The 16,989-nt window shown below is 66.0% G+C and overlaps 2 protein-coding genes across 3 annotated transcripts; both read left to right on the forward strand.

The window, feature by feature from the left end:
- The first annotated feature begins 332 nt into the window (after window positions 1-332).
- C29H19orf38 (chromosome 29 C19orf38 homolog) lies at window positions 333-3,441 on the forward strand. 2 transcript variants are annotated; one of them, XM_063319044.1, is made up of 9 exons: window positions 333-956; window positions 1,324-1,418; window positions 1,513-1,812; window positions 1,894-1,974; window positions 2,072-2,158; window positions 2,450-2,477; window positions 2,603-2,646; window positions 2,737-2,774; window positions 2,866-3,441. In XM_063319044.1, exons 2-9 carry the CDS (start codon window positions 1,385-1,387, stop codon window positions 2,971-2,973), a joined length of 720 nt encoding a protein of 239 aa, XP_063175114.1. In that variant the 5' UTR covers window positions 333-956; window positions 1,324-1,384; the 3' UTR covers window positions 2,974-3,441. The 2 variants fall into 2 exon arrangements, with proteins under 2 accessions (XP_063175114.1, XP_063175115.1); XM_063319045.1 differs by lacking the exon at window positions 2,450-2,477.
- A 2,021-nt stretch (window positions 3,442-5,462) lies between these two features.
- On the forward strand, window positions 5,463-16,601 carry CARM1 (coactivator associated arginine methyltransferase 1). The gene is given in 20 exon segments (XM_063319058.1): window positions 5,463-5,645; window positions 9,615-9,740; window positions 9,862-9,968; window positions 10,085-10,138; window positions 10,140-10,196; window positions 11,388-11,498; window positions 11,765-11,834; window positions 11,837-11,940; window positions 13,808-13,899; window positions 14,018-14,099; window positions 14,261-14,270; window positions 14,273-14,345; window positions 14,493-14,563; window positions 14,566-14,581; window positions 14,791-14,928; window positions 15,420-15,509; window positions 15,604-15,716; window positions 15,849-15,926; window positions 16,026-16,094; window positions 16,186-16,601. Coding segments are annotated over 20 exon segments (1,743 nt in total). The 5' UTR covers window positions 5,463-5,500; the 3' UTR covers window positions 16,323-16,601.
- The last annotated feature ends 388 nt before the right edge of the window (window positions 16,602-16,989 follow it).

Below are 16,989 nucleotides of genomic sequence, written 5' to 3' on the forward strand. Positions count from 1 at the left end.
GGCTCTGGGGCAAGTTTGGGTGGTTATGTGTGGATTTGATGAGCCCTGGGGCAGGTTTACATGGTTAGGGGCAGATCTGGGGGGTCCTGGGGTTGATTTGGAAGGCCCTGGGGCAAGTTTGCATGGTCGGGTGAGGATTTGGGGGGTCTTGGGGCAGATTTATGGGGCCCTGGGGCAGATCTAGTGAGGCCTGGAGCAGCTTTGAGGGGCCCTGAAGCAGATTTATGTGGTTAGGGGCAGATCTGGGGGGCTCTGAGCCAGATATGGGGGGTCCTGGGGTGGATTTGGGAGGTCCTGAGGAAGACTTGGGGGCTCCTGAGCCAGATATGGGAGGTCCTGGGGCGGATTTGGGAGGTCCTGAGGAAGACTTGGAGGCTCCTGAGACAGATTTGGGGAGTCCTGGGACAGATTTGGGGCCCGTGGAGCAGATTTGCTTGGTATGGGGCAGATCTGGGGGGACTGGGGCAGTTTTGGGAGGACCTGCGGAAGATTTGAGGGGCCATGGGGCAGATTTATGACGTCCCAGGGCAAATTTGGGTGGTTAGGGGCAGATTCAGGTGCTCTGGGGCAGATTTGGGAGGTCTTGGGGCAGTTTGAGGGGCCGGGGGGCAGACCGGGGGGGACTCTGTGAGCGATGTTGGGGTGTGGGGCTGTTCCCCAGCCTGACACCGGCTCAACCCCGGGCCTCAGCCTCACCCTCCCAGGGAAATGGGGCCACAGAGCCACAGCCCAGCCCCAACCTGACCCCTCAGCCCCGATTCCTCGCAGCGTCGGGGCGGCCGCAGGAGGAAGCGGGTGTGGGGGGTGCATCCGGCACACGGTCCCTGCTGCCGCTGCCTCTGCCCCAGCTCTCCCCATGCCACAGTACCAGCCCAGCCTGTGCCATCGCGTCCCTCGGGGTTGGGGACTCCAGGAACGGCCCCTCGTTTTGTGCCCGTATCATCAGCCCCAAGGAGGTGCGTCTCCCCGTCATCACCCCCTCGGGGGTCTGGGTTAGGGTCCCGTCTGGGTGTCACTCCTGAGTGGCACCTCATTACGCACGTTTACACCTTTTTTTTTTTTTTTTTTTTTTTTTTTTTTTTTTAAACTATCTCATTGGGATAATTGGGGAGGGAGCCCCAGGAAATCACGTCCTCTGTGAGGAGCCCATTTTGCGCAGAGCCGAGCTTGCACCACTCTGGTCACTGGGTGGAAAAAGCCTTTTTTGTGCAACGAAGGGGGGGAAAAAAATAACCCAAATCTGTAGTCGGGGACTGTCTGTCATTTCCTTCCTGGGTGATGAAATTTCATCTTGAGCAAAATCCTCTTTCTTCTTCTTTTCAGCTGAGAACTGAACCCTCTGGTGCCGGGGGGTCTCTGGAATCCCTGATCCGGGAGGAGGAGGATGATGAAGCTGGAGTTTCTGCTCCTCGTGGCAGGTACTTTTTCCTCTTCTCTGCCAGAGTTTGGGTGGGAATCGGCCACTGCGCTGGGTGCTTGACGGTGGGATCTGGCTCCTGTCCCTCTCTCCAGGGGCCGTGACAGCGCCGACGCTCTCCCCACCACCACTTGGGCTCCTCTCTCCGGAGGACGGGGGTCCCCCGAAAATTACCTGCTTCGCCCCACGCAGCTATGCCGGCAGCACCTTCGAGCTCTTTGCGGTGGGCGCCAGCGTTCCCACGCAGAGCATCTCCGCCGAGCCGGGCGAGCACAGAGTTGATTTCACCCTGGATGAAGCCACCCCGGCCTCCCGGTGCTACCGGTGCCGGTACCGGAGCCACAACAGCAGCGCCTGGCAGGTGTCGGCGTTCAGCACGGAGATCGTGGTGAATGGTGCGGGTGGGGGGGATGCTGGGGGCGGCGGGTGGGGCACTGGGAATGCAACCGACCCAAATTCAGCGTGTTTCTCCCCAGCTTCGAGTGACGCCAGCTGTCATCCCTCCACCACCGCTGATACTGGCCATCCCTTACCAACCTCCACCACTCTGCGGCAAGGTACTGGCACGGCGGCAGCGCTGGTGGCTTTTTCCCAGTGACGCTCAGTGGCTGCGCGGGGTTTTCCCAGCGAGTGATGTTTTCTCTTCCCTTCCAGATCAGTCCTGGCTTCTCGCGGTTGCTGTCAGCATGGCCAGCCTGGTGGTGCTGCTGCTGGTGGCGGCGGCGTTGGCAGCCTGGCAAGGTGCGTGGGGCACAGGGGCTCTCAGCAGCGTGGCTGTGCCAGCCGGGTCCCGGCTGTGCCCACGGCGATCGGCATCTTGGGGCTCAGTGCCGGCAGGCGCATCCCTTCTCCATCCCTGCCGGCTCTGGGCGCGTCACTGGTGGCAGGGACCTGCCGGGGGGAGGTCGTGGTTGGGGTAGAACCGGGTTTAAGGCACCGCTGGGTCCCCCCTGGTGTCACCGCATGGCTCCGGCCGCCCCCGTGGCTGAGCCCGGCTGCGCCTCCACCCGTCTCTGTTTTCTCTCTCGCCAGCCGAGGCCAGGAGACAGCGGGCAAAGAGGTGAGAGCGGCCGGAGCTGGTGCCACCATGGCTAAGCCGCCCTGGGACCCCCCCGTACCCCCCGGCACCGGGTCCCCGCTGCCTCCTCCCTGCCCGCCGCGCTCCCACCGCCCTTCTCCTTGCAGGCAGCCAGCGTCGTGCTGGACGGAGACGCGATACCCCACCACCGGTAAGGCCCAGACCCCCGCGCCGGGGCGGTGCCGCTTCTGCCGGCACCCCAAAACCCATCCTTTTTCCCCCTTTTTTTTTGTCTCCACAGAGCTTTCCTATGACAACTGCATCTACGCCGTCAGCGTGGTGAGTCCCCGTGCCTGCCCTGGCTTGGTTTTGGGGTCACCCGGCTGCCGGTGTCCACCCCAGCTCACCCTCACCTCTCCCTCCCTGCCAGAACATGCCACCGGGACCTGGTGATGGCACCGGCACGTCCCCGCAGATAGACCCCCGGGCGTCCCCCCCCGCTGCACCCCACTTCAGCACCTTCAGGTCCTTGGCGTGAGCTGCGGTGGTGCTGTCTCTGCCGGCGCTCGCCACGGCACCCTTTTGCTGGAGAGCGTGAGGAGCCCCCGGCAGCACCGCGAGGGAGGGGGCCGCGTGGGGTCGAGGTCGGCGAGGCACCGGGGGCTTCCTGGTGCTGCCGGTGAGACCCCCGGCACGGGAGAGGTGCTGACGCATTGCTGGCAGTTTGGTGCCGGCAAATGACCTTCCTCCTCCTCACCCCATCCTGCGTGGCAGAGCCGGGCTGGGTGCCCTGAGTCGCTGTGTCTGTGCCGGGGCGTCTCCGGAGCCGGCTCCGGTGTCAATAAAGGTGTTTGCCCCCAGTGTCAGTGCAGGATGTGGGTGCCGTGTCCCTGCCATGCCCGGTGCTCACACGGCACCGCGTGCAGTGCCCGTTATCCAGTGCTGTCTGTGCCCGGTGCCGTTGCCGGTAGCAATGCCTGGTGCTACGCCTGGTGCCCCTGCCCTTCCCGGTGCCCATTGCCCAGGGCCGGTGGCCGTTCCTGGTGCCAGTACCCGGTGCCGGTGGCAGTACGCAGTCTGGATGCCAGTACCTGGTGGCAGTGCCTGCTCACCGGTGCCAGCCCCAGTGCCGGTGGCAGTATCTGGTCCTTGGTGCCGGTCCCCGGTGCCGGTGGCACTCCCCGGTGCTGGTGGCAGTGCCCGGTGGTGATGGCAGCGCCTGGTCCCTGATGTTGGTACCCGGTGACGGTTCCCGCTCCCTGGCTTCGGTCCCCGGTGGCAGTGCCAGTGGCAAGTGCTTGGTCCCCGGTGCCAGTACTCGGTGGCAGTGCCCAGTCTCCAGTGCTCACGTCGGTCCCTGATGCCGGTGCCACTCCCCAGGGGCTGTGCCAGCTCCCCGGTGCCGGTGCTGCTCTCTGGTGGCAGTGCCCGCTTCCCGGTGATGACGTCGGTCCCCGGTGGCAGTGTCTGGTGCTGGTAGCACTCTCCGGTCCCTGGTGCCGGTGCTGCTCTCCGGTGCCGGTCCTTGGTGGCAGTGCCTGGTGCTGGTCCTGCTCCCCAGTGCCAGTCCTCGGTAGCAGTGCCCGGTCTCCGGTGGCAGGGCCTGGTCCCCGCTCCCCGGTGGCAGTGCCCGCTCCCCGGTGCTGGGTCCCACTCCCTGCTCTGCGGTGCTGGTTCCTGCTGGCGGTGCCCGGTGCCAGTGGCAGTGCCTGGTCCCGCTCCCCGGTGCCGCTCCTCGGTGGCAGTGCCCGGTCCCCGCTGCTGGTCCTGCTCCCCGGTGGCAGTGCCCGGTGCTGGTCCCGGTCCCTGCTCCTGCTCGCCAGTGCCGTTCCTCAGTGGCAGTGCCCGGTCCCCGGTGGCAGTGCCCGGTGCTGGTCCCGGTCCCTGCTCCCGCTCTCCGGTGCCGTTCCCCGGTGGCAGTGCCCGGTGCCGGTCCCGCTCCCTGGTGCCACTCCCGGTCCCTGCTCCTGCTCGCCGGTGCCCGGTGCCGTTCCTCGGTGGCAGTGCCCGGTCCCCGGTGGCAGTGCCCGGTGCTGGTCCCGGTCCCTGCTCCCGCTCTCCGGTGCTGTTCCCCGGTGGCAGTGCCCGGTGCCGGTCCCGCTCCCTGGTGCCACTCCCGGTCCCTGCTCCTGCTCGCCGGTGCCCGGTGCCGTTCCTCGGTGGCAGTGCCCGGTCCCCGGTGGCAGTGCCCGGTGCTGGTCCCGGTCCCTGCTCCCGCTCTCCGGTGCCGTTCCCCGGTGGCGGTGCCGGTCCCGGTCCCTGCTCCTGCTCGCCGGTGCTGTTCCTCGGTGGCAGTGCCCGGTCCCCGGTGGCAGTGCCCGGTGCTGGTCCCGGTCCCTGCTCCCGCTCTCCGGTGCCGTTCCCCGGTGGCAGTGCCCGGTGCCGGTCCCGCTCCCTGGTGCCACTCCCGGTCCCTGCTCCTGCTCGCCGGTGCCCGGTGCCGTTCCTCGGTGGCAGTGCCCGGTCCCCGGTGGCAGTGCCCGGTGCTGGTCCCGGTCCCTGCTCCTGCTCTCCGGTGCCGTTCCCCGGTGGCAGTGCCCGGTGCCAGTCCCGCTCCCTGGTGCCACTCCCGGTCCCTGCTCCTGCTCGCCGGTGCCCGGTGCCGTTCCTCGGTGGCAGTGCCCGGTCCCCGGTGGCAGTGCCCGGTGCTGGTCCCGGTCCCTGCTCCCGCTCTCCGGTGCCGTTCCCCGGTGGCAGTGCCCGGTGCCAGTCCCGCTCCCTGGTGCCACTCCCGGTCCCTGCTCCTGCTCGCCGGTGCCCGGTGCCGTTCCTCGGTGGCAGTGCCCGGTCCCCGGTGGCAGTGCCCGGTGCTGGTCCCGGTCCCTGCTCCCACTCTCCGGTGCCTTTCCTCGGTGGTGGTGCCCGGTCTCCGGTGCCGGTGGCGGTGCCCGGTGGCGGTGCGGCGGCGCGTGCGGGCCGCCCGTCCGGCAGGGGGCGCTGTTTGCCGGGGGGGGGGGAGGGGGGGGGGCGTGTCCGGGCGGGGCGGGGCGTGGCGCGCGGCGCGAGCGCGGGGCGGGGGCGGGGAGGGGAGGGGAGGGGAGGGGGGGGGCGGCGGCGGCTCCAAGATGGCCGCGGTGTCGGTGTTCCCCGGCGTGCGGCTCCTCACCATCGGGGACGCCAACGGCGAGATCCAGCGGCACCAGGAGCAGCAGCCGCTGCGCCTCGAGGTCCGCACCGGCCCCGACAGCGCCGGGCTGGCGCTCTACGGCCGTGAGTGCGGGCGGGGCGGCGGGGGGAGGCCTGGCGGGGAGGGCCTGGGGGGCGAGGATGGAGGGGGGGCGTGGGGGGATGTGGGGATGGGAGCGGGGGGGAAGTGGGTTGGGGTCGTGTGGGGAGTGGGGGCCTGTGGGGATGTGGGGGGGGAGAAATGGTTTGGGGGGCTCGGGGGGTCGTGTGGGGATGGGGGGGGGGGGGGAATGGGTTGGGGGGCCTGGGGTGTGGAGATGGAGGGGGGGCGTGGGGGGGGATGTGGGGATGGGAGGGGGGGAAATGGCTTGGGGGGTCGTGTGGGGAGTGGGGGGCCTGTGGGGATGTGGGGGGGGAGAAATGGCTTGGGGGGCCTGGGGAGGGGGTTGGGGGGGGGGGATGGGAGAGGGGGGGGAATGGGTTGGGGGCTCGGGGGGGTCCTGTCGGGATTAGGGGCCGGGGGGGGCGTGGGGGAGAGAAATGGCTTGGGGGGCTGGGGGGGTCGTGGGGGGCTGGGGGTGCAGAAGTGACTGGGGGGGCCTGGGGGTGTGGGGATGGATGGGGGGGCGGGAAACGGCCTGGGGGGGGAATGGCTTGGAGGGCTCAGGGGGGTCGTGTGGGGATGGGGGCGACAAATGGGTTGGGGGGCCTGTGGGGTCGTTGGGGGGGAGAAATGGCTTGGGGGGCTGGGGGGGTCGTGTGGGGATGGGGGGGCAGAAGTGATTCGGGGGGGTGTGGGGATGGCGGGGGGGAATGGTTTGGGGGGGGGGAGAAATGGCTTGGGGGGCTCAGGGGGTCATGTGGGGCTGGGGGGCAGAAGTGACTTTGGGGGGGGGCCCAGAGGGGTGTATGGGAATGGGGGGGGGTAGGGGCTGGGGGGGACAGAAATGACTTGGGGGGGCCCAAGGGGGCCCGGGGATGGGGGGGCAGAAGTGACTTGGGGGGCCAGAAAGGATGGGGGTGTCGGGGGGGGGGGGCTGGGCTTGTAGGGCCTGAATGGGTGGGGGCCTGGGGGGCTGGGTGCCCTCTGGGGGGGTGGGGGGCGCTCTGGGGGCCAGCGAGTCCGCGTCGGTGGGGGGGTGCCAGTGCCGTCGTGTTCCGCCCCCCCCCCCGCCGTGGGCAGGGCAGTGGCAATGGGAGGGGGGGCTCTGAGAGATGGGGGGTCCCGTCCCCCCCCAAAAACAAGTGGGGCTGGGGGGGACGGAGGGGGGGGTCTCTTTCCTGCTGTTCCCTTTGTCTGCGTTTGAGAATTGCCTGTTTTCCTTCTTTTTTGGGGTTTTTTTTTGGGGGTGGGGGTGGGGGGGGCAGTCCCAGTGCTGTGCCAGAGACCCCGCTTCACCGTGGGGGGGGAATAACGGTGCGATTAATTAGTGGGGGCGAGTAATTAACGTGCCGGGGCCAGAGGAGCCCTCGCCTGCTGTGGGCGATGGGGAAACTGAGGCACAAGGGCCGGTGGCTCAGTACCTGGGGGGGGGGGGTGATACCGTGGGGGGGGGGTTCGGTGACACCGTGGGGGGGGGGGTGCGTGTGTGTCCATCTCCCCTTGAGCCAAAAATTAACATTTTAAGCGACTTTTCAGCACCGAAATCGGAGTTTTTTGCGCCCGTTTTGGCGAGCGCCGTCCGGGTGATGGCGCGACACCCACCCTCCGCCCTTCATCCGCGCCCCCCCCTCCTCCCATCCCATTCTCCCCCCCCCCCCCCCCCCAATTTTTCCAGGCTTTTGCCAGAAAAGCCTTTGTGTGGCCGGGGCCGGGGGGGTCTCGCTTGCCCTTTCAGCGCATCTGCCGGCCCTTTTTCTCGGCTACAAAGAGCGCGGGGGCCCCGAGCCGGAGCCTGATTAACGCCGCCGGCGGGATTTTTATAATTAATGGCTGGGGGTGGGGGGGTGGAGGGGGTGGGTGGCTGGAACCCCCCCCACACCCCCCCACCCCCGGCTCATTTTTCCTCATATCGCTCCAAATTGGGCAACTTCACGCACCGCGTGGCCGGCCCGGCGATGGGCCAGGGGCGAGAGGGACTGAGTTGCCGGATGGCGATGGGGGGGGGAAACTCCGGTTTTGCCGGAGCGGCTCGTTTTCGGTTGGGGGGGTGTGTGTGTGTTGGTTTTTATTCCGGTGGGGCTGGAGGCGCTAATTAACCCGAAGCGGCTAACGAGGCAACGCTGCGCTGGCCGGCAGCGAGGTGGCCGGCGTTCATCCCGGTTTGGCCACCGGCGGCTCCGTCCAGCTGCCCCCGGCATCGCTTGGCATCACCGGGGCTGGGATTTGGGGGGGGTCCCCCTGGATTTGGGGGCATCCCCATGGATTTGAGGGGATTCCCTGCGGATTTGGGGGAGTCCCCGTGGCTTTGGGGGGATTCCCTGCGGATTTGGGGGGGTTCTCTGTGGATTTGAGGGATTCCTGTGGATTTAGGGAATCCCCATGGATTTGGGGGATTCCCTGCCGATGTGGGGGGGTTCGCTGCAGATTTGGGGGGGTCTCCACAAATTTGGGGGATTCCCTGTGGATTTAGGCTGGATACTCTGTGGATTTGGGGGGTCCCCATGGATTTTGGGGGTATTCTCTGTGGATTGGGGGGGTCCGCCATGGATTTGGGGGATTCCCACGGATTTAGGGGCATCCCCATGGATTTGGGGGGTTCCCCTGCGGATGTGGGGGGGGTCCGCATGGACTATGGGGGTGTCCCCGTGGATTTGGGGGGATTCCCTGCAGATTTAGGGACATCCCCGTGGATTTGTGGGCATTCCCACAGATTTTGGGGGATCCCTGCGGATTTGGGGAGTCCCTATGGATTTGGGGGAGTCCCTGTGGATTTGGGGGGTCCCCTTTGGATTTAGGGGTTCCCCACGGATTTGGGGGGATTCTCTGTGGATTTGGGGGATCCCCCATGGATTTGGGAGATTCCCGCAGATTTAGGGCAATCCCCACAGATTTGGGGAGTCTGCGGATTTAGGCGGGAGTCTCTGCGGATTTGGGGGGATTCCTGCAGATTTAGGCAGGATTCTTTGCGGATTTGGGGGCATCCTCATGGATTTGGGGGGATTCCCTGTGGATTTGGGGGATTCCCGGGGATTTGGGGGTATTCTCTGCGGATCTGGGGGAGTTCCCACAGATTTAGGTGGGATTCTGTGCAGATATAGGGCGTCCCACGGATTTGGGGGGATTCCCTGCGGATTTGGGGGTCCCCATGGATTTAGGCAGGCTCCCCTGTGGATCTGGGGGCTCCCTGTGGATTTAGGCGGGATTCCCTGCCGATATGGGGCATCCCTATGGATTTGTGGGGGTTTCTGTGGATTTAGGTGGGATTCCCTGTGGGATTGGGGGGGTTCCCACAGTTTGGGGGTCCCTGCAGATTTAGGCGGGATTCGCTGCGGATTTGGGGGCTCCCCATGGATTTAGGCGGATTCCCTGCAGATTTGGGGGCATCCCCACAGATTAGGGGGATTCCCTGTGGATTTAGGCGGATTCTCTGTGGATTTGGGGGCATCCCATGGATCTGGGGGGATTCCCTGTGGACTTAGGTGGGATTCCCTGTGGATTTTGGGGGGGGGTCCCTGTAGGTTTGGGGGGGTTCCCACAGATTTGGGGGGTCCCATGGATTTAGGCGGCATTCCCCGTGGATGTGGGGGGTTCCCCGCGGATTTAGGCGGGATTCTCTGCAGATTTGGGGGGATCCCCATGGATTCGGGGGATCCCTGTGGATTTAGGCGGGATTCTCTGCAGATTTGGGGGGATCCCATGGATTTGGGGGGGATCCCCGCGGATTTAGGTGGGATTCCCTGCAGATTTGGGGGGGGGGGGGGGTGTGTGTCCCCCCCCCGGCGCCGGTGCTCCCCGTCCGGTGCAAAGATCAGTATTTCGGCTCCAAACCCCTTGCTGCGCCCGAGGGGCTTGCGTTGCCTAGAGGTTAATTAAGCTAATTACATTTGCCGAGGGGGGGTTGGCCCGGCTCTGACCCCCCCCCCGTTTTCTCTCTTCCCCCCCCCCCCCAGATGAAGACGTCTGCGTGTTCAAGTGCTCCGTGTCGCGGGAGACCGAGTGCAGCCGCGTGGGCAAACAGTCCTTCATCATCACCCTGGGCTGCAACAGCGTCCTCGTCCAGTTCGCCACCCCCACCGGTGCGTCCCCACCCCGGGCTGGGGGGGAAACCCCCCCTTGTGTGTGTGTGTGTGTGTGTGTGTGTCCCCACCCCCGCCACGGCTAAATCCGCCCCCCGCCTTGTGTTTTCCCTCCTGCCAGATTTCTGCTCTTTTTATAACATCCTGAAAAACTGCCGAGGCCACAACACGGAGCGCTCGGTCTTCAGCGAGCGGACGGAGGAATCCTCGGCCGTGCAGTATTTCCAGGTGAGGGGAAGCCCAGTCCCCCCCCACACACACCCCGGCAGCCGGCAGAGGGTCCGGCAGCACCGTGACACCCATGTTTGTGTGTGTCCCCCCCCCTCCACCCCCGCACCGGCCAGTTCTACGGGTACCTGTCCCAGCAGCAGAACATGATGCAGGACTACGTGCGGACGGGGCACCTACCAGCGAGCCATCCTGCAGAACCACAGGCGGGGGGACTTCAAGGACAAGGTCAGAGCAGCGGAAGGCTGGGGGGTTTTGGTCAAATCTGGGGGGTTTGGGTCAAATCTGCCCCGTTTCGGGGTCTGGCTCCGCCGCCACCTCTGCTCCGCCCCACACGCTCAGCCGGAGGGGATGGCACCCACAGCTGGAAGAATTGCCTGGATTTTTCCTTTTCCTCCTTTTTCTCCCACTTTTAATCACTCCCGGTGCTTCTGCGAGTCTTTCTTAGTGGTTTAATCTTTAATATCCGCCAAAAATACCCGCCGGAGCTGGAAGAAGCCCCTGGATTTTCCTTTTCCTCCCTTTCTCCCCACTTTCATCTGTTCGGTGCTCCCCGACTCTTCCTTACTCATTTAATCTTACTATCTCCAAAAATACCACGCTGGGAGCTGAAGAAGCACTTGATTTTCCTTTTCCTCCTTTTCTCCCCTTTTAATCCTCCCGGATCTTCCCCGACTCTTTCATGGTGGTTTTATTTTTAATATCCGCCAAAAATACCCGCCGGAGCTTGGAAGAAGCCCCGGATTTCTTGCTTTTCCTTCGCTTTTCTCCTTCTCCGTTCTGGTGCTTCCCCGGCTCTTTCTTAGTGGTTTTATTTTTAATATTTGCCAAAAATACGCTTTAATACCCCCCCTGCGGGAGGAGGGATGGTGGCCACGAGCCACGCGCTGCCGGCACCGGGGCGTAGCCGCTTTCCCCCCGTGCCACCGCCGCTCCCCTCGGGGGGGGGTTAAATATAGGATGAAAGAGGATTTGGGCGCTCGGGTGCCGCTCGCTGGCTCGGCCGCGGCATTTTTAATCCCGCTTTTTCCCCGCCGTGCTGGGAAGTCGGCGGGGCCGAGCCCTGGGAAGCCGCCGCGGTTGCCGGCGCGGCGTCCAGGTGGGAGAACGCGGCGGTTGGGTCGCGGAGCCGCCTCCGTGCGCGCAACTCGTTAGCGGAGCTTCTAACTTAGCGCTTGCAGCCGGGTGGATGATGACTTGCGGGAGTCGCCGGGTCCTTCTCCGGAGCCGGTTGGCTCTGCCGCTGCCGTGGGAGGTGGTTTCCCGGTGCCGCCACCTTGGTTTTCCCTCTTGGGAATCCAAATTTTGGGCGTTCCCCGGCCCCGAGGACCCCCACCCTGGCTGTGAGGGGGGAGGACGCCGGCGCCGAGCCCCCCGCTGCGGCGGTTTCACCGTATCCTTCCGTTTTTTCCCTCCCAGATCGTGCTGGACGTCGGCTGCGGCTCCGGCATCCTCTCCTTCTTCGCGGCGCAGGCCGGGGCGAGGAAGATCTACGCGGTGGAAGCCAGCACCATGGCGCAGCACGCCGAGGTGAGCCCCCCCCGCCCCCCTCCCGAACCACACTCGGTGCTCTCACACCAAATCCCCCCCCCCACCGGCTTCGAGCCGCCCTCCAGTACAACCCAGTAGCGCCGGGATGATGGCACTGGGAATGCCGAGCGCCGCCTCCCGCCGCGGCTCCATCCTTGAGCCGTGGGGCAGCTCCGCTCCCCCCTGAGCCTGTGTGTGTCGTGTCCCGTGTCCCACCCCCCCGTGGTTTGTTTTTTTTTTGTTTTTTTTTTTTTTTGCCGGGGCAGGTGCTGGTGAAGAGCAACAACCTGACGGAGCGGATCGTGGTGATCCCGGGGAAGGTGGAGGAGGTTTCGCTGCGGAGCAGGTCGACATCATCATCTCGGAGCCCATGGGCTACATGCTCTTCAACGAGCGCATGCTGGAGAGCTACCTCCACGCCAAGAAGTACCTGAAACCCAGCGTGAGGCCGAGGGGGGGCGTCGCGGTGTGCCGGGGTGGGGGGGACGACGCTCTTTACCTCCTTTACCTCCCTGGGTACAGTGCGACCCCACGAGCCCGGGGAGGGGGCTCCTGGCACCTTGCGGGGGGGGCTTTTTTCCCAGTCTGCTGGACCCCACGAGCCTTGAGATGGGGGGGTTCTGGTGCCCTGGGGATGGGGGGGGCTCTTTCCCAGTATCCTGGGGGGCTCTTTCCTGGTCTCCTGGACCCCACGAGCCTGGAGATGGGGGGGCTCCAGTGTCCTGGGGATGCGGGGGGGGCTCTTTCCCAGTATTGTGGGGGGCTCTTTCCCAGTCTGCTGGACCCCATAAGCCCAGGGAAGGGGCAGTGACTGCTTCCCCCATGGGGCTGGGGGGTTCCCAGTGTCCGGGGGGGGCTCTTTCTCAGCCTCCTGAACCCCACGAGCCCAGGGAAGGGTACCCAGGGTCCTGGGGGGGGCTCTTTCCCGGTCTCCTGGACCCCACGAGCCTGGGGAAGGGGAGCAGGCGCTTTCCCAGCGTGTGTGTATGGGGGTCCTGGTGTCCTGGGGGGCTCTTTCCTGCTCTCCTGGAGCCCACGAGCCTGGAGATGGGGGGCTCCGGTGTCCTGGGGGTGGGGGGAGCTCTTTCCCAGTATCCTGGGGGGCTCTTTCCCAGTCTGCTGGACCCCATAAGGCCCAGGGAAGGGCCAGTGACTGCTTCCCCCATGGGGCTGGGGGGTTCCCAGTGTCCGGGGGGGGCTCTTTCTCAGCCTTCTGAACCCCACGAGCCCAGGGAAGGGTACCCAGTGTCCTGGGGGGGCTCTTTCCCGGTCTCCTGGACCCCACGAGCCTGGGGAAGGGGAGCAGGCGCTTCCCCAGCGTGTGTGTATGGGGGTCCTGGTGTCCTGGGGGGCTCTTTCCTGCTCTCCTGGAGCCCACGAGCCTGGAGATGGGGGGGTCCCGGTGTCCTGGGGATGGGGGGGCCTCTTTCCCAGTCTGCTGGACCCCATAAGCCCAGGGAAGGGGCAGTGACTGCTTCCCCCATGGGGCTGGGGGGTTCCCAGTGTCCGGGGGGGGCTCTTTCCCGGTCTCCTGGACCCCACGAGCCTGGGGAAGGGGAGTAGGCGCTTCCCCAGCTTGTGGGGGGGGGGTCCTAGTGTCCTGGGGGGCTCTTTCCTGGTCTCCTGGACCCCACGAGCCTGGAGATGGGGGGCTCCGGTGTCCTGGGGATGGGGGGGGGGGGCTCTTTCCCAGTATCGTGGGGGGCTCTTTCCCAGTCTGCTGGACCCCATAAGCCCAGGGAAGGGGCAGTGACTGCTTCCCCCACGGGTCTGGGGGGTTTCCCGGTGTCCTGGGGGGGCTCTTTCCGGTCTCCTGGACCCCACGAGCCTGGGGAAGGGGAGTAGGCGCTTCCCCAGCGTGTGGGGGGGGGGGGTCCTAGTGTCCTGGGGGGCTCTTTCCTGGTCTCCTGGGACCCCACGAGCCTGGAGATGGGGGGCTCCGGTGTCCTGGGGATGGTGGGGGGGCTCTTTCCCAGTATCCTGGGGGGCTCTTTCCCAGTCTGCTGGACCCCATAAGCCCAGGGAAGGGGCAGTGACTGCTTCCCCCATGGGGGCTGGGGGGTTCCCAGTGTCTGGGGGAGGGCGGGGGGGGCTCTTTCCTGGACCCCACAAGCCTGGAGATGGGGGGGTTCCTGGTGTCCTGGGGATGGGGGGGGCTCTTTCCCGCTCTCCTGGACCCCCCCAAGCCTGGGGATGGGGGGGGTTCCTGGCACCCTGGGGGGCCTTTTCCCGCTCTGCCGTACCCCACGAGGCCGGGGGAGGGGCAGCAGGCGCTTCCCTGACCCTTTCCCCCCCCCCCGCCCCCCCCAGGGAACATGTTCCCCACGATCGGCGACGTCCACTTGGCCCCGTTCACGGACGAGCAGCTCTACATGGAGCAGTTCACCAAGGCCAATTTCTGGTGAGTCCAGCCCCGGGGGGCCAGGGGGGGACACACACAGGAGGATCCCTACCCCTTCCCCCAGCCCCCAGAGCCGCCCCCCGCCCCAAATCCTTAAATTTTCCCCCCCCTCCTGCAGGTACCAGCCCTCCTTCCACGGCGTCGACCTCTCCGCGCTCCGAGGGGCGGCCGTGGACGAGTATTTCAGGCAGCCCGTGGTGGTGAGCGGCCCCCAAGTCCCCTCCTCGGGGCCGGGGTGGGGGGGGAGACGGGACGATGGACGGGCGGGCAACCGTTGGGGGGGCTCTGGGCGAGCCGGGGGAGGTGGTCCCAACCGCTGGCCCCCACACTTACTTTCCCCCCCCCCCCCGCCCCCAACCAGGACACCTTCGATATCGGATCTTAATGGCCAAATCCGTCAAATACACCGTGAATTTCTTAGAAGCCAAAGAAGGCGATTTGCACAGGTGGGTGCGGGGAGGGGCCCCGGATGAGCCCCCCCCCTCCCAAAGCCTTTGGGCACCCCGGGAGGTGGTGGGGGGCAGCTCGGATCTTCCCCACCCCCCCCCCCCCAACCACCACCACCTCGATGACGGCTCGGCGTCGCCTTCCAGGATAGAAATCCCCTTCAAATTCCACATGCTGCACTCGGGGCTGGTCCACGGCTTGGCCTTCTGGTTCGACGTGGCTTCATCGGCTCCATGTACGTATGGGGGGGGGAGCACAGACAGAGAAGGGGGGGGGGGGGCGGGGGGGGGCGCAGGGCTGTGTTTCACCCCCCCCACCCCCCTTCCTCTTTTTTTTTTTTCCTTTTTTTTTCTTTTTTTTTTCCTTTTTTTTTCTTTTTTTTTTTCCTTTTTTTTCTTTTTTTTCTTTTTTTTTATTGCCCCCCCTCCCCCCCCCCCCCCCAAGAATGACGGTGTGGCTCTCGACGGCCCCCACCGAGCCGCTGACCCACTGGTACCAGGTCCGCTGCCTCTTCCAGTCGCCGCTCTTCGCCAAAGCCGGCGACACGCTCTCAGGGACTTGCCTCCTCATCGCCAACAAGAGGTGGGGGGGCACCGGGGGGGGGGGGGTGGTGGGGGGAGCACGGGACCCTCACCCCACAGCCAGGGATGTGGTGGTGGCGGCGGGGGGGGCGAGGGGGGGGGTCACTTGCCGGAGCCGCCGTCCCGGCTTGGGTTGTGCCAGCCGCCATCTGGTTTTGCCGCGGTCCCTCCGCGCCTGGAATAGCTTTGGAGGGGGACACACACACACAGCGTGGCGGGGGGGGGGACGGGACACACGGTGTGGCGGCAGGGGGGGGGGCCCCCCTGCCCCAGTTTTGGCCGGGGAGGGGTTGGGGGGGGGGGGGGGGGCCCTGCCCCAGTTTCGGCAGCGTATTTATAGCTCCCGGTGGCGACCTAGATGCTGCCGCCGCTCCCCGGGGGGGCGGGATGGGGGGGTCAGGGGGGTCCGGCCCTCCATTTCCCCCCCCTCCCAGGCGCAGTTGGGGGTCTCACGGCCTGTGTGTCCCCCCCCCCCCCCCGCCCCCCCCCCAGACAGAGCTACGACATCAGCATCGTGGCCCAGGTGGACCAGACGGGCTCCAAGTCCAGCAACCTCCTCGACCTGAAAAACCCCTTCTTCAGGTAGGGTCGGGGGGGGGGAAAGGGGGCTGGGGGGGGCCTCAAAAAGCTCCCCCCCCCCCCCCCCCCAGGCCTCATTGCTGCCCCCCCCTCCCAGGTACACGGGGACGACCCCTTCGCCCCCCCCCGGCTCCCACTACACGTCCCCCTCCGAGAACATGTGGAACACGGGCAGCACCTACAACATGAGCACGGGGATGGCCGTGGCCGGTGGGTGCCCGGGGTGGGGAGGGGAGGGCGGAAAAAAAAACGCCAGAACCGCCCCCCTCGAAGAGGTGTGGGGGGTGTGGGGGGGGTGTGTGTCCTGATTCCTGACCCCCGTCCCCTTTTCGCGCCTGGCAGGAATGCCGGCCGCGTACGACCTCAGCAGCGTCATCGCCGGCGGCTCCAACGTCGGCCATAACAACCTGATTCCTTTAGGTGAGCGCAAAGAGGGGGGGGGCGGGAGGTCTCGGGGTGGGGGGGGGTCCTAACACAAACCCCCTCCCCCACCTCACCCTAATCCTTCCCCCCCAACAGCCAACACCGGCATCGTCAACCACACTCACTCCAGGATGGGCTCCATCATGAGCACGGGCATCGTCCAAGGTAAACCCCCCCCCTAAAAAAAAAAAAAAAAACCCCGGGACCCCCCCTCCTGCTGACCCCCATCTCCCCCTTTTCTCCCCCCTACTCCCAGGCTCCTCCAGCGGCCAGAGCGCGGCCGGCTCCAGCACCCACTACCCCCTCAACAGCCAGTTCACCATGGGGGGGCCCGCCATCTCCATGGCCTCCCCCATGTCCATCACCACCAACACGATGCACTACGGGAGCTAAAGGGGCTCCCGGGACTCCCAGCGCAGGAAAAAACCAAATCGAGAGCTCCCCCCCCCCGCCCCCCCCAACCACGGCCCGAGCCTGCCCCCCGACGACCCCCCCCCCCCAACACCTCCGGGGTTGTTGGGGGGGGGGGACGGGAACGGGGACACACACCCCCACCGCCCCGGCAGGGGGTTTCGGACGCCCCCCTCCCCCCCCCCCAGCGCTCCGCTCCTCGTCGACGCCGGACCCGTTTTGGAGGGTTTTCGGGGGTGTTATTTTTGTTGATGATTATTTTTTTTTTTTTTTTTTTTTTTCCTGGGGGGGGGTGTGGGGGTTGTTTTAGGGAGGTTTTTTTTGTTTGTTTTTTAAAGGAAAAGCCAGAGCCGCCGGCCCCGCGCTGCTGGCGGTCTGGCTGTGCCGTCTTCCGAAATCCCTTTTTTTTTTTTTATTTTTTTTTGGGGGGGGGGGCAGGGGCGGGAAAAGGCTGAATGTACCAAAAGCTCCTCTTTTAGCCCCATTCCTGCCCCCCCTCCTCCCGGTGCAGGACTGAGCCCCGCCGCGGTCGGCGCCCGGATTCTTTTCCCCTCTTTGGGGGGGGGGGGGTGGTGGGGGGAAACACGCGGCGGGGACGCCCCCCACCTTGCGCAAGTGGCTGGGGGGGGGGTGGGGGTGGGGCCAGGCC

This window comes from Chroicocephalus ridibundus, chromosome 29 (assembly GCF_963924245.1).
Source record: "Chroicocephalus ridibundus chromosome 29, bChrRid1.1, whole genome shotgun sequence".
In the NCBI taxonomy this organism is placed as follows: domain Eukaryota; kingdom Metazoa; phylum Chordata; class Aves; order Charadriiformes; family Laridae; genus Chroicocephalus; species Chroicocephalus ridibundus.

Bases quoted from the DNA above. Each gene is read 5' to 3' on its own strand.
- C29H19orf38 (XM_063319044.1), top strand. From the start codon at position 1,385: ATGATGAAGCTGGAGTTTCTGCTCCTCGTGGCAG. The intron at 2,159-2,449 runs GTGCGTGGGGCA...CTCTCTCGCCAG, and splicing joins GGCGTTGGCAGCCTGGCAAG to CCGAGGCCAGGAGACAGCGG. The intron at 2,775-2,865 runs GTGAGTCCCCGT...CCTCCCTGCCAG, and splicing joins GCATCTACGCCGTCAGCGTG to AACATGCCACCGGGACCTGG.